The sequence below is a fragment of the Natrix helvetica genome (genome assembly GCF_964273705.1).
Source record: "Natrix helvetica genome assembly, chromosome: 2".
Classification (NCBI taxonomy): domain Eukaryota; kingdom Metazoa; phylum Chordata; class Lepidosauria; order Squamata; family Natricidae; genus Natrix; species Natrix helvetica.
The window spans coordinates 266,789,954-266,803,891 of record NC_138552.1 but is presented as its reverse complement, the minus strand read 5'-3'; the positions used below and the strand labels follow the sequence as shown (position 1 = coordinate 266,803,891).

Here is a 13,938-nt window from a genome sequence, read left to right as displayed (position 1 = left end):
GGGACTACAGTATTCATTTAGTTGTTTGTTTATTATAAGGTTTTAGAAATCAATCATTTCTATGGGAAACCAGATCAAAAAAAAGATAAGATTGCCATATGATGGGGAGCCCAAACATGGGGTAGACAGGATTTCAGCAATTTGCAGATGAAGAGGTAGCTGTAAGCTTTAGTTGCTTTAAGAACATCTATAGTCAGCCTTCTCTATTCTAGTCCCATAGTCAGAAGTCACAGCTAGCCCTGATATTCTGCTTGCGGGTTGTTAGAAGCTGCCCTAGATTTATCATACAAAAAGAAGTATGGTACAAACATGTAAGAAACCTACTTTATATTGTATGAGACAGTTGCTCCATCTAGTCAGCATCAAAGTATTTATAGAGAACTTCAGAACTCAGCATTAGATCCCCTGTGTTGTGAGATATCACAATGATGTGTATTATATACTGTTACTCTTAGCAAATGCAACTGGTTTATAAACTTTAAGGAGATATGTTCAGTAGTTTGATAAAACATAGGACCAAGTAGAGGGGGAAACTCTAGATGTTACCTCCTGAAAGAGATTTTTTAAAAATAATTTTCAATATGGAATTGATGCTATTTTAACATAAAGATGAAATTGGTCCCTAAGACTTGCCTCTGTAGCTAGGATGGGGGGAATAATGATTGCAATAATATTTTTTTATATAAAGAAGAGGGACGGGGAGATATAGTGTAGAAATCCTGGAAATGTCAGACTATACATACATACACACATACATACAATCATGCTTGGATGAACAATTAGGCATAATGAAAGAAGCAACTCACTAAAGAATTAATTTGAGTCCTGCAGATACAGGTTCTTGCAAATTATTTCAATATTAACTAGCTTAGAAGTGGAGATGCAAACTTCCTAGATTTTTGACAATGTTCAGGTCACTAATTAAACTAATTTAGGACTGATTGGATAAGAGAGGAGACCCTCTAAACATTGAGCATCTGTTTCTCCTCTGGGCTTCCTGGACATAGCTCTCAAAACTAAGCGAAGCAAACTGACATTTCATTCAAATAAGAAGAAAACATATGAAGGATGAATAGCATGGTGACTTCTTTTGTGAAAGTACAATACCCGTTGCACATATTTTTAGTATACAAGTTAGTGAAGAGGTTAGAAGTTTTCTTGTCAGATTAATGGAATGACACATGAGCTTTAAAGAAATTATTACGTATTGAAAGTTGGAGAGAAATCCTGATTTTGGACAGAACACACAATAGGGCATGAGCAGCCACTGATTTACCAAGATATCATTAGTATTTCTGGTGGTCATCTCCCTAATTTTTTATATATCTCTGGCAATTACCAGGCAAAAAAAACCTATGTTGACTTTAAACTGCTAATGCCAGGCTTACATTATTTGTTATATGTATTCCACTTTTATTATTTTTATAAGGTGGCAAATATGCTTAATATTCTTGTTTTCCCTAAAACACGCCTCTGAGGTGAACTGGGCTGAGAGCGACTGTTCAAAATCACTCCACCAGCTGTCATCCTGAACAGGGACTAAATCTTCTGGTTTCTAGACTTAGTGCCTTAACCAGGCTAGAAACCACTTTACAAAGCCTTAGTAAGACCACTCTTGGAATACTGCATCTAATTCTAATCACCATAATTATAAAAAAAGAAAAGACTCTGGAAAGAGTGCAGAGGCCAACGAGGGTGAACAGGGGGACTAGAGGCTAAAACTTAACAGTTGGTCAACCCAGAAAGTAAAGACAAGAAATGATGGGTGGAAGCTAATCAAGAAGAGACTAGAACTAAGAAATTTCCTAACAGGGAGAACAATTAAACCAGTGGAACATTTTGCATTCAGAAGTTGTGGGTGCCCCATCACTGGAGGCTTTTAAGAAGAGACTGGACAGTCACTTAACTGAAATGGTAGACGGTCTCCTGCTCAAGCAGGAGGGTTAGACTAGATGAGCTTCAAGGTACCTTCCAACATTTCTATTCTATTCTCTCTTAACAGCAAAGCCCTCCGTGATGAGCAGCTTCATTAAGAAAATCATATTTGCAAGGAATGGAGGGTTAGCTTACAAAAAAAGCAAGGGGAAGTTGTAAGTGGAAAAAGTTTGTAATGTGATGCCCACCTTTGTATGTATAGCTATAGATATACATGCATGTTTTGCTGTGAGTTATTTAACCCAAGCTATGTTCAGTCCAGTAGAACATGTATTGTTTTTAGAACTAGTTATGCAGTTTGTATACCATTAGAAGATGGCTGGGGGTCCGATCAGTAGAACCTACAAATTCATTTGAGGAAAAATAATACAGGAAAACCACCATTCCACAGCACCACAGAATGAGCACCACAGCTCAATCTGGCATGGCGAAGGAATTTAGTTTCATCTACATGGCTTTTATCTTGAAAAATATAATAAATAATAATTTATATCTACCTTGTGCTGTGGGGTAGATTTTTAATCTCTCATAGGAAAGAGAAACGTAAGCAGTTCTTGTTGAGAACTCTCAAGAAAGCATAGGGGTATATGTGTGTGTGTGAATAGGACCTTGAGGTAAATTTTGCGAAGAAAGAAAAATAGTGCAAAATCTGTTCACTTTGTAGAACATGTGCAGGAGAATGTAATTGCATTTCTCTTTTAAGCAAACAGAGACCTGGGCTCTGTGTATTGTATGAATCTTTCATTCCAATCTGCTTAAACCAACAATTCTGCCGTTGGTCAACTAAGAAAAGAAAGAGTGGGGGAGGAGTAGAGGAACGAGGCTTGACAGAAGGAAAGCATTTTATTTAGGTAACATTTGTCACAGATATGGTACAATATTACAAGTTTAGTATATAATACAAGAGAGAGCATTACAAACTTTACACTTCATTACAAGAATCTTTGGATTTTAGCATCTTTTAAAAAGGTACAACCAACAATACTTCTGAAAACCAGTCTCAACATTTGTTCTTTATATACAGGCTCCCAACATTTACAAAACGACAAATCAACAGCTCCAAGAAACAGCTTCTCAAAAACAGGAAGTTAGTGTCCAGGCAATGAAATGCTTTGGGTAGCCTAGTGGGTAGAGTTGCTTGGAAGGTGAACTTGCTGTCTAGATACAAGCTCATCTTCTGTTCGTACAGTAGGTCTTTCAGGATACCTTAAACTGTGAACATTATATTATGTTAGATCAGGGGTGTCCAAACTTGGGAACTTTTAAGACTTGTGGACTTCAACTCCCAGAATTCCCCAGCCAGCATGGCTGGCTGGGGAATTCTGGGAGTTGAAGTCCACAAGTCTTAAAGTTCCCAAGTTTGGACACCCCTGTGTTAGATGTAGAGTGATGAGAATCTCTGCAAATACTGTCATGCTGAATAGAGTTCCGTGTGGCTTTTGGCCTCATCTCAGTAAAAATGACTTTAAAATGACAATACAAAATATTAGTTTATCCCACTTTTCTGCCCAAAAGAAAGGTACTTTGACACTGAAAATGAACTGTAAGAAGTGTAAAGAGGTGTTGCATCTGCCATAAAGAATCTCTCAATGTTCAAGCAGAACCTACAGGCAGGACGAGGCCTTAGATTAGAATCACGCAGGCTCCTATATTCCACTGAGTGCCAATTGTCATTATTAAACATTGCCTCGCATGTAACGGTGCCAAATCAATGGACGCAGCACATTAGTCTGCACCAATCAAGAGTAGAAAGAGTGTGTGCTGATATAAAAGGAAGACTTAGGTAGAAGAGACTGATATAATTTTTCTATTGATTAATTTAAACTCCTTTTAAATTACTTCAATTACTTGAAATAGGGGACAAGCAGCCTTGTTAGATAACGATCTGATAAAGGTTTCCATTGGCACCCAAGGAACTTTGGGGTTAAATGGGAGTTTGACTTAGATCCTAAGAACTTTTAAGTGACAATTCCATACTATCTCAACATAAGAGTTTTGTATATTGTCAGGGCAATTTACAAACGGAGCTATTACCCTATTTTCACTAGAAGGAACTGTTCCAACTACATGGCTGACCTACTAATGTTGCTCACCACACGATACGGTCAATCTCCAGTTCTGACATATAGCAGACAAGGCTGAAATAACGCAGCCTCTTTATGAAGGTGGACGTGGTCATCAGGCACATTTCCCATCAATTTCTAGCCTTCACATTTTTTCCACGAAGGTATGAACTTTGACAAAGGAAGGTGATGGCAACCAAAACTTTCTAAATGGGATATTGAACCATACATTTTGGGGGGAAAATGAGCTTGCTGTATGAAACCTTGCGAAGTGAGGGAAGCAGTAGATATGTGGGAGAGATCATGGTCAACCAGCTTTTGAACTAAGGCACCATGGTGTGGCCTGGTCAAAATGAAACAGCTGTAGCTATTGGAATTACACGTGACTTCTTGCAAAGCAGTGTCACAGGGGCCTACCTCACAACCATCACAACATTGTTTTGCTTAAAATTGTTGGATGCAAAGCATGTGCAAAAGGAATGCAGTAGTAAATCAATTAGGTAACATTTTAGAAATATTTTAATGTTTAAGACAGACATCTTTGTTGCAGAGAAGTCTGGGGTGGTGGTTTTAGCAGAGCACTTCAGAAAGCTTTTGCTTGAGAAGTTAATGGACGGAAACAAGAGGAATATTCTTTTCTAAGCAGCACTAGCAGAACCTCAACAATATTTCAAAAACCCATTTGAAGAAGGGAATTGCCCTTGTTAACACAGCTTCCTGATTACTCAAGCTGGGGAAACTTCTTCGGCTTATTCCACCAGAGCCATTCCTGCTCTATTTGCTTTAAGAACAGAAATAGAGCTTCATTGGGAGAAGGGACGGAGAAGGATTTCATTATTGGAAGAGGAGGCTCTGTCTCGTAAAGTTCACTTTTCCAGTCCAGAAAAACCAGTGGGAATCTCTTTACCTCCTCAGTATGCTTTTAAATGAACACTTTCTTGTTTCCTCTTTCTTCACTATTTTTTCAAATAATTCTTGAAAGTTATTCTGCATTATGGGTAGTGTACCTTGGTTGCTGAATAAAATACAGATTGCATTGTTGGGAGAAGAAGTGGACTCGGCATTAGAGATGGAGAGGTAGAGAGATTATGGTGGACCCAACCTACCCTGTTTCCCGAAAATAAGACCTCCCGGATAATAAGCCCAATCGGGCTTTTAAGCACATGCACTAAAATAAGCCCTCCCCAGAAAATAAACCCTCTAAAATATTTAAATGCATGCATAGCCGGTAGAAGGGGGGAAACATGCCCCACATACACCTGCCATCCAAGCAAAACAGCCTTGCGGAGGCCCTTCCAGCAAACCCTAGCTTCTGCGCCCCTTCTCTTAGTGGTGGCCTCAAAAAGAGTGGCAGGCCCAGCGATGCTAGGGCTGGCAAGAGTGTGTCAGAAACAGAGACAGAACTTCCAGCCCCCTCTGGATCAGCTGATCTGCGGGCCGTGGGCTGAGGTTAAGGAACCTCCTACACCTCAAAAATAATAAGACCTCCCAGAAAATAAGGCCAAGCGCTTATTTTGGGAGTCAAAAGAAAATAAGGCCCTGCCTTATTTTCGGGGAAACATGGTACAAGTATCTAAATCTGCATCCCATGGAAGCTTAGAGTTTCATGAAAACTTGATAAGAGTTATTTGAAAGTCTAAGGGCAAAAATAAAAAGGTTCACTCACATTTTTTTAAAAAACCAATAAAATCTGTAATGTGGACTGAAAATATCTGAAAATCACTGCTCTAAAGAAACTCTAAATTGTCCACAGCCTGTCAACATTTCTTGTGGGGCTACCTCTCCTTTTCCTTTAGGATAAAGTGCATGTAAAAGACTTGGAAAAGGCCTGTGCATTAAAAAACAACAACACCAACCTTCTTTTTCTTCTTCCTTTCTGCACTTGTCTTTTTTCTTTCTTTTTCTTGTCTACCTTTTCTGCTTTTTATTTTTATTAGTTGATGTTAATTTTTATGTCCTTTGTAAAGCTTTTAATAAAAAAATTATTTAAAAAATCAAAATACAGTAGCCAGTTAAACAGAAAGTTGCCATCCAAGTTGTAGTTGTAAGCAGGACAGAGCTCGGCCATTCGTCCAGTGCAGGGGTGTCCAAACTTGGCAACTTTAAGACTTGTGGACTTCAATTCCCAGAATTCCCCAGCCAGCCATGCTGGCTGGGGAATTCTGGGAGTTGAAGTCCACAAGTCTTAAAGTTGCCAAGTTTGGACACCCCTGGTCTAGTGTTTGTCACCCACCCAATAAAAGAGACCTGAAGGAGGGCAGAAATCTTAGAACATTATTAGTGCATTGATTTTAACGAGACTTCAATGTAATTTCATCCTGCCTGGAATAGGCAGGAAGGTCTTTAAGATTTTCATGTTTTTAAAATATATATATATATATTGTTTTGTTGGAAAGAAAGACCACTTGAAATCAAGTAAATGTTCTACAACCATAAAAATATTCCAATTCCGTATACACAAAGCCAGCAAGAAAAGTAAGGCTCCCTGGAAACCGCTAAGCGCTGCTGCCGGATTCCTCATTCTCCTTAGTTGCAGCTTTAATTGTAAAAAAAAAACAGTTTTATTGAGTTAGAAAATCAAATTAGTACAGAAGGAAGTCATTTAAGATGTAATAGTTAGATCAATTTCCTTAAGCTCACCAGTACAAAGAGAGTCTATTAGCAGCGTATGGAAGGAGGATGTAAAAATATAGGTCATGAGAATTTATATGCTGCTAAGCAAGCCCTCAGACCAGGAGCGTCAAACTCGATTTCATTGAGGGCCGCGTTGGGGTTGTTTTTGACCTTGGGGAGGGGGCGTGACTAACTTGACATCACTTGTGTCGGGGGCGTCTCTGGTGGCCCGAGTACTCTGCCAGCCAAAATGGGCTCCCGAGCTCTGTTTTTGCTGACAGAGGCACCACGGGCCAGTCCTTTGCTGTTTCCAGGGCCTATCTAAGCACCGCTCGGGCCCTGAGTTTGACATCCCTGCCTTAGACATTCCAGCAGTTCTCCTTCTCAGTCTCTGATATCTTTTGGTAGCTAGCTAGATCCACGCAGCCGGAAGATTTTCTCTCTCATTGGCATCATTTAGGGGCGTCTGCCGTTGCCTAACGCTCTCCGTAAAATCCCTCTGCTCAATTCCCAACTGTTTTACTTTGGACGTTCCTGCAGCCTTTCACAGGAGCATCAGAAGCAGGGTTGGGTTGCTCCCGGCATTACTGCCGGTTCAGTGCGCGCAAAGATTTTGGGCGCTATCTCTCGCTTTAGACCGAACTGGTCCGAACTGGTAGGAACCCACCTCTGATCAGAAGCCAGATTATGCGAGGCCAAACCCTTGGCCCATGTAACAAGGCTTCCTGGCAATTCTTCTCCCAAGTGTTTGTTGAGCAAGGACCTTTCTCAGCACTCTCTAGCTGGGTTCAACCTGGAACCTGCTGCAGGCAAAGCATCTGCTTCACCCCTGAGCTATTTGCCCTCATTTTAAAAATAGCTTAAACCTCATTCTCTCTGGGCAACAAAGCTAATTTTAACTCCCTGTTGGGACTTTTCCTAAAGAGATTTGTAAGCCAGGGAGAAGCCATGGCTGGCTGAAAGTTCAGATCCAATTGCACCCGTGGAAATTTTGCACAGCATTCAAGTTGTGACCTCAAAAATCCTGCAGGCATATATAACGTATATTTGTTTTGAATTCACCCCTTCTTCTTCCATAGGAGGAAGACAGGGTGAATATATGGAATGAAGCTGATTACCCTGAACCGTGTGTTTCTACGCAACGGTAGGCAGTAGGGTTGATTGTAAGTCGCAAGGGATTCCCTACACTTCTTTTTAAAAAGAAAACAATAAATAACAAATAAATAATATATGCTCTAGCAACATGGACAAGCATAGTTCAGCCAGGTTTATCACTGGTGAAAAATCCAGATCATAAGGAAGGCCCATCCTACCTCTAGGGCAGTGTTTCTCAACCTAGGCAACTTGAAAATGTCCGGACTTCAACTCCCAGAATTCCCCAGAATTCCTCGCTGGCTGGGGAATTTCTGGGAGTTGAAGTCCAGATATCTTCAAGTTGCCAAGGTTGAGAAACACTGCTCTAGGGCTTAGGATTCCCTCTTGGCATTACATTACTTACAACAAAGGCAAAGAACGGCAAACGCTGAGGTTGACTTTATAAATACAACAGCACTGAAGGGAATGCTGGAAATAATAATGGTAATAATACCTTTAACAACAGGAAACAACAACATCTGCCGGTAGAAGGTCCTTAGGAAGGACATGATAGGTTGATTTTTAAAAAGCCAAATCCAATCGAAACATCTGGCTGACTGTGCAATCAACCATAATAATAATAAACCACTGGAAGAGAAAAAAATAAAATAAAGCCTTCTCCTATTTACTCTCCCATTTAAATGGAAAAGGTCAGATATGTTAGACCAGGAGTCTCCAACCTTGGCAACTTTAAGATTTATGGACTTCAATTCACAGAGTTCTTCAGCCAGCAAAACTGGCTGAGGAACTCTGGGAGTTGAAGTCCACAAGCAAAGCTGGCCGAGGAACTCTGGGAGTTGAAGTCCACAAGCAAAGCTGGCCGAGGAACTCTGGGAGTTGAAGTCCACAAGTCTTAAAAGTTGCCAAGGTTGGAGACCCCTGTGTTAGACTGCAATCACAGATTGGATTGGGAATTTTAAAACGTCCCCAATCGTCATTCCAGTAGAATGAGGGACAATATTTTCCCACTGATATCAAGAAGAACAGTTTAAAGATCATAAAAGAAGTCTTAAAAGATAGGCACTTTTTTCCGATAGGCTGTGATCTGCCAAATTCTAGGATTCTCAATGGTTGGCTGTGGTTTAATGGGGAGCCTTGGAAGGACAAACGTTTGGATAGTAAGCAGCGTTTGGCAGACTTTCTAGAAAAAAAGCCCTGCCAACATCTCTTATAGAAGACTTCCTTTGAATGGCTGGGGGAATGAAAGGAGAGATTTGGAAAAACACACTGGGAAAGGTCACCCTTTGCATCAAGAGTCAAGCATGTTACTCCATCATGCCAAAGGTCAACACATTTCAGTAAAAGAAATCGAGAATACGCATAGACTCTGACACACATCAACCTCCTCCTCCAAACTGGCTTAGTAGTGCAAAGAAAGGCCATTCAGGAAGGAAGGCCATTCAGGAAGGAAGGAAGGAAGGAAGGAAGGAAGGAAGGAAGGAAGGAAGGAAGGAAGGAAGGAAGGAAGGAAGGGTCAGCTTCAGTAGTGTTGCGATCCAGGCAGACATGCCCATTGGGAAACGCTCTCAAGTAGCCCACGATTTCCTGTTTTCTGTATTCTTTTTACTTTTCTCGGTTTGTGGAACTGATGCTCCTTCCGTCTTGGCTAAAGCAGTCAAAGAAGCCAAACTGGAGGCGGAGCCTGAGAACGTGCCGCTCCGCCGGTGCTCAGTCGCGGTCCCAGTTGTGCCCTGTAGTTTCATGCCAGCACTCCGGCGCCTCGCAGAGCCAGTAGCTTTTTTAACTCGACTTGGCTTCACCAGGAGCCCATAGCCTGGATTGCATTTGAAGTACTGCCGGCCTCCAATTGAGCCATCGTTCTTACCTTTGAGATAAAAGAGATTTTCTTTGAAAAGGGTTGTTTCATTACATCGTGAAATAAATCCATCTGGCTAAGCATACTGCCCAGTGGATGCTGGGTAACGGATAGTTCAATAAAACGTGTTGCCCGATGACGTGGCACCCCATGGCGGCATTTGGCTACACATCAGCACACAGGAGGCTTTCCTAGTGGATCCATGGATTATTTCCTCTGCCACCAATAACATTTCCTGGGTTCCATAAAAACTACATAGGAAAGTAAGCCTCTCCTTCCTGCTAACTGAGGTGGTAGTTGCACAAATTAATTCGGAGCAATGATACAGTCTTATAATAAACATTTGATTTTCTATGGCATATTTTCAACATATATTATCAAGGCTTTCATCTTTATGTGGAAGCTCAGAAATAGAGGTAGAAGTCCCCATCCTTTGGAATATCCTTCCCTAAGAGATGAGGCAGCCCCCCCTCCACTCTCCTGGTCTTTGGGGGGACTGAAGACTCATGTGGGGCTTGCAGAGAACCAAGGGATCTTGGATTTACTTCCTCACTCCCCTCTTTTAACTTTACTTATTCTATCCTTGACTGCTTCCATTTGTTGATATAATATTTTATATGGCTTCTTTGTTTTTTAACTGTACATCATCTAGAGTTATTTTATTTACCTAAAATCCAATAGATAGATAGATAGATAGATAGATAGATAGATAGATAGATAGATAGATAGATAGATAGATAGATAGATGAATTCAAATATAGTATCATGTTTTCAAGCTTTCCTTGCCTATTCAAAATACAAAGTTAAGCCTGATGGAATTGCATTTTCACAATCAGAACTTCTGGTCATATGAAGCCGCCCACTATTGGCCTCTTCTGGCTACTATCACTAATTCACCAGGCACTTTCCACAACCGCAATATTTTAAATGGAAGATGTTGTAAACTGAACCAGGCAAAGTGAACCCATCCATAAATCTTGTGGATGCAAAATATGGGTTCTGCCACTCAGAAAAGAAACCCTTTACCATCAGCCAGATTTCCATCTGTGCTCTGGATGGGTCGCCCTATTTCCAATCACTCTGGTTGAAGGAACTGTATCTGAATGAAGGCGGATTCCTCACCAGAGATCAATCCAAGTGGAAGGGGGCAGAATTTCAAACAATGCTGCACATTAAGGAGAAAGGCTCACCATACTGGTGACTTTTTCCACCTGCAGTGCTCTAGATTGGCTTAAGAAAAATTTCTATGTGCAGCTGACTTACACCGGGGAACAGTGAAAGAAACGAGACAGATTTCAATAAGAGATAAAGGTCTGAGGGAATTGTCCGTGGATTGAGAGAAACAAAAACAACTATCAAAGCCACCCACAACCATTTCCTGTACATCAGGGCTGTCAAACTGGCGGTCTGCGGATGCATCATGCGCAGGTCATGCGCAGGAAAAAAATGCTGTGATACATCACATGACGCGAGTGTCAGGCCTGTAGTTATGTTCTTTTTAGGATCTTTGGCCTGCCACACTTTCTTATAATTTCCTATGTGTTTTAGTAGTGTAGTAGTTGGGAGGGGGGAATAGAAAGGAGTAGGATTGTAGAATGGATTGTTGACATTCTTTTATAGAAGCCAAGGTCATCTTTTGTCTCCGCACCTCGACACCTGACCGGAACCAGAGGGGTGTAGATGCCAGCGTGGAAGATGATGATTGGAACATGTGATGGATTTGTGGGTGTGGGGATAGATCATGAACTTTCAACTGGGTGGAATTCCAGGATGTAAATCAGAGTTGGAATTTTTCCATAGAGGTGCTAACATGCCTGTAGAATAAATTGGACCTTTAAGGATGTTTTGCCTTGGACAATGATTTATTTCTGCATGGTATTTAGAACCCTAACAGCGAGATTGGCCACCCATGCTGTACACCTAACTGCGCCCCAACAACATTTCTCAACACTTACCTGATGGAAAATCCAACTCGACTCCAACCCAGGTTCCCTCCTGGAAGTCTGTTGGACCAACATATCTCACGGTGCCCATTTTATTTGTGCCAACAGTTACATATTCACCTTCTTTCAGCCAATCTGGGATTTCATTGGGTTCCTCTGAGTCAGATGCTGCTGCATCCAATTTCTCTTCAGAACCAGCATCTATGCTGTTGTTCTGGTCTGAATCTTCTGAATTCTGTCTGCTCTTTTCTTCCTCTGAACCCAAAGAAGCTCCTGGATCCCCACTCAACATGCTGGAGAAGGACTTGAGTTCTGATGTTCGTACTCTTTGGATTTTGAAGGGAGAGATTGTACTGCTGGACTGAGAAGGCAGGTCAACCATAGCCTGAGACTTTGAAGGTCCTGTTTTAGAAATGGGAGCCTCCTTTGGGACAGGAGGAGGGTTCTCTGATGGCAATAAGACGGTTGTCTGTGTCAATTGCATTTGTTTCTTATTAGGAGAGCTAGAACAGCAGTGTGTGTCCTCAGTAACTAGGGAGGGAGAAACCTGATTGTCATTTAGAGCAATGGCAGAATCAACCGATCTTGATTTGAAGTTGCCATTATGGCTCCCTTTTACATTGCCCTTGTCAATTTGATCGTCCTTAAGGCAAGGGAGAACGGGATCTCTCTTTGGATGAGAATGGCAACTTTGAGAAGCTAAATCAGAACACGGTTTTATAGGACCATCTGTTGAAGACACCACCTTAGGGGTTGTTGAAATTGGGGGGGCATCATTTGTGGTGGAGGTCTGACTACTGGGCTGAAGATGGGGGTCGTTTCCTGCTGCAAGTGCTTCAGAAAGGGTCGCTGTAGAAACACTGTGAGAGAAATATCCACTGGAGGCTTCACTCAAGGGGCTTGGTGGACCCTCTTGAGAATCTTGTGCTTGGATGTCCACTGTGGGCTGTTGCAAAGGCACTTTGGTTGATTTTTCAAGGTTCTTCCCCGACTCTGTCAACTGCAAAGCCACCTCAGACGGTCCTTTGCTTCCTTGCCCTTGGGTAACCTAAAGCAGAAAAGGGTCAAAGATTGTCAAAGTTACATTTTGGAAAACATAAAACAACACAATAAAGAGAAACTAGACATTTGCTTCTTTCTAGTTCATCTCCTGTTGCCACATCGAAAGAGCCTTGCAACATTTTAATTTACATTTTGAAGGAAGTTGAAGATGAAAGATGGATTTGGGTAAGGGCAAACAAGAGCAGCCTTCCTGCATCATCCAAGACCCATCTGTTTTTTTATCCCATTTGCAACAATGCTTAGTCAGAGGTGAAGGGAAGGTCCTGTGTCCTTTGATCCCCAGCATCTAGGGTTCTGAGATACAGTTTCTGTAATTTAAAGAAGCAGAGGGGGCATATTCCTCTCCCTGTACTCATTGTTCCCTCTAAGCTGCGCGCCTGCGCGGCCGCGCAGATAACAAGGAAACGGCGCGCACAAGTTTTAAACTGCGCGCAGTGTTTTTTAATGTCTTAAAATGTGAGTGAAAATATCCCCCCCTCCCTCCCTTCTCTCTGTCTGCACCGAACTCTCTCTTCCATGATTGGTGAAATCAAGGAAGATTCTGCCCAGAGACCGATGACGTTGCAGAATGGAGAATTCCCATTGGTCCTGTGGGGCTTCATTGGTTCCTGGGAAAACGTGATTCGCTGGTTGTAGCCTGCTTTTCTCCGCATATCCGGGGTTTCTAAGGCATTGCATCGTCTGAAGCCCCGTTCTGGATTGGGCAATCTTTCTGCGATCCCTTCGCTTTGGGGAGACAGGGAACCAGCGTGGAATTGGACTGTCTGAGCCAAAGGGGTCCACGGGATCTTGAGACTGGACTTTTGAGCAGTACCATTCCACTCTTTCTTTTCCCTTTCTGTCCTTCTATCTTCCTTTGCTTTTCATTTTTTTCCTTTCATTTCTCCTTTCCTTTCCTTTTTCCTTTCCTTCTTTTCCATTTCCTTTCCTTCTTTTCCATTTTCTTCCTTTCTCCTTTCCTTTCTCTTTTCCTTTCCTTTCTCCTTTCCTTTCTCTTTTCCTTTCCTTTCCTTTTTCCTTTCCTTCTTTGCCATTTCCTTTCCTTTTTCCTTTCTCTTTTACTTTCCTTTCTTCTTTCCCATTTCCTTTCCTTTTTCCTTTCCTTTCCTTTTCCTTCTTTGCCATTTCCTTTCCTTTCTCCTTTCCTTTCTCTTTTCCTTTTGTTTCTCTTTTCCCTTCTTTTTTCTTTTCCCTTCCCTTTCCCTCCCTTCTTCATCCTTTCCTTTCTACTTTCCCATTTCCTTTCCTTTTTCCTTTCCTTCTTTTCCATTTCCTTTCCTTTTTCCTTTTCTTCTTTTCCATTCCTTTCCCTTTCCTTATTTCCTTTTCCCTTTTTTCTTTTCCCTTCCCTTTCCCTCCCTTCTTCATCCTT

At 41.6% G+C, this 13,938-nt stretch overlaps 1 protein-coding gene across 5 annotated transcripts in view; it reads right to left on the bottom strand.

Annotated features, from left to right (window-relative positions):
• Window positions 1-6,378: 6,378 nt before the first annotated feature.
• Window positions 6,379-13,938, bottom strand: part of KIF13B (kinesin family member 13B) — a 164,615-nt gene continuing 157,055 nt past the window's right edge. For 4 of the 5 annotated variants that reach the window (XM_081943777.1, XM_081943773.1, XM_081943775.1 and 1 more), the window contains 2 exons: window positions 11,517-12,552; window positions 6,379-9,570 (listed from right to left, as the gene is read on the bottom strand). In XM_081943777.1, coding sequence (XP_081799903.1) covers window positions 9,272-9,570; window positions 11,517-12,552 — 1,335 coding nt within the window. In that variant the 3' untranslated portion in view covers window positions 6,379-9,271. The remainder of the gene's footprint in view (window positions 9,571-11,516; window positions 12,553-13,938) is intronic. The other variant, XM_081943776.1, reaches the window with a different exon arrangement.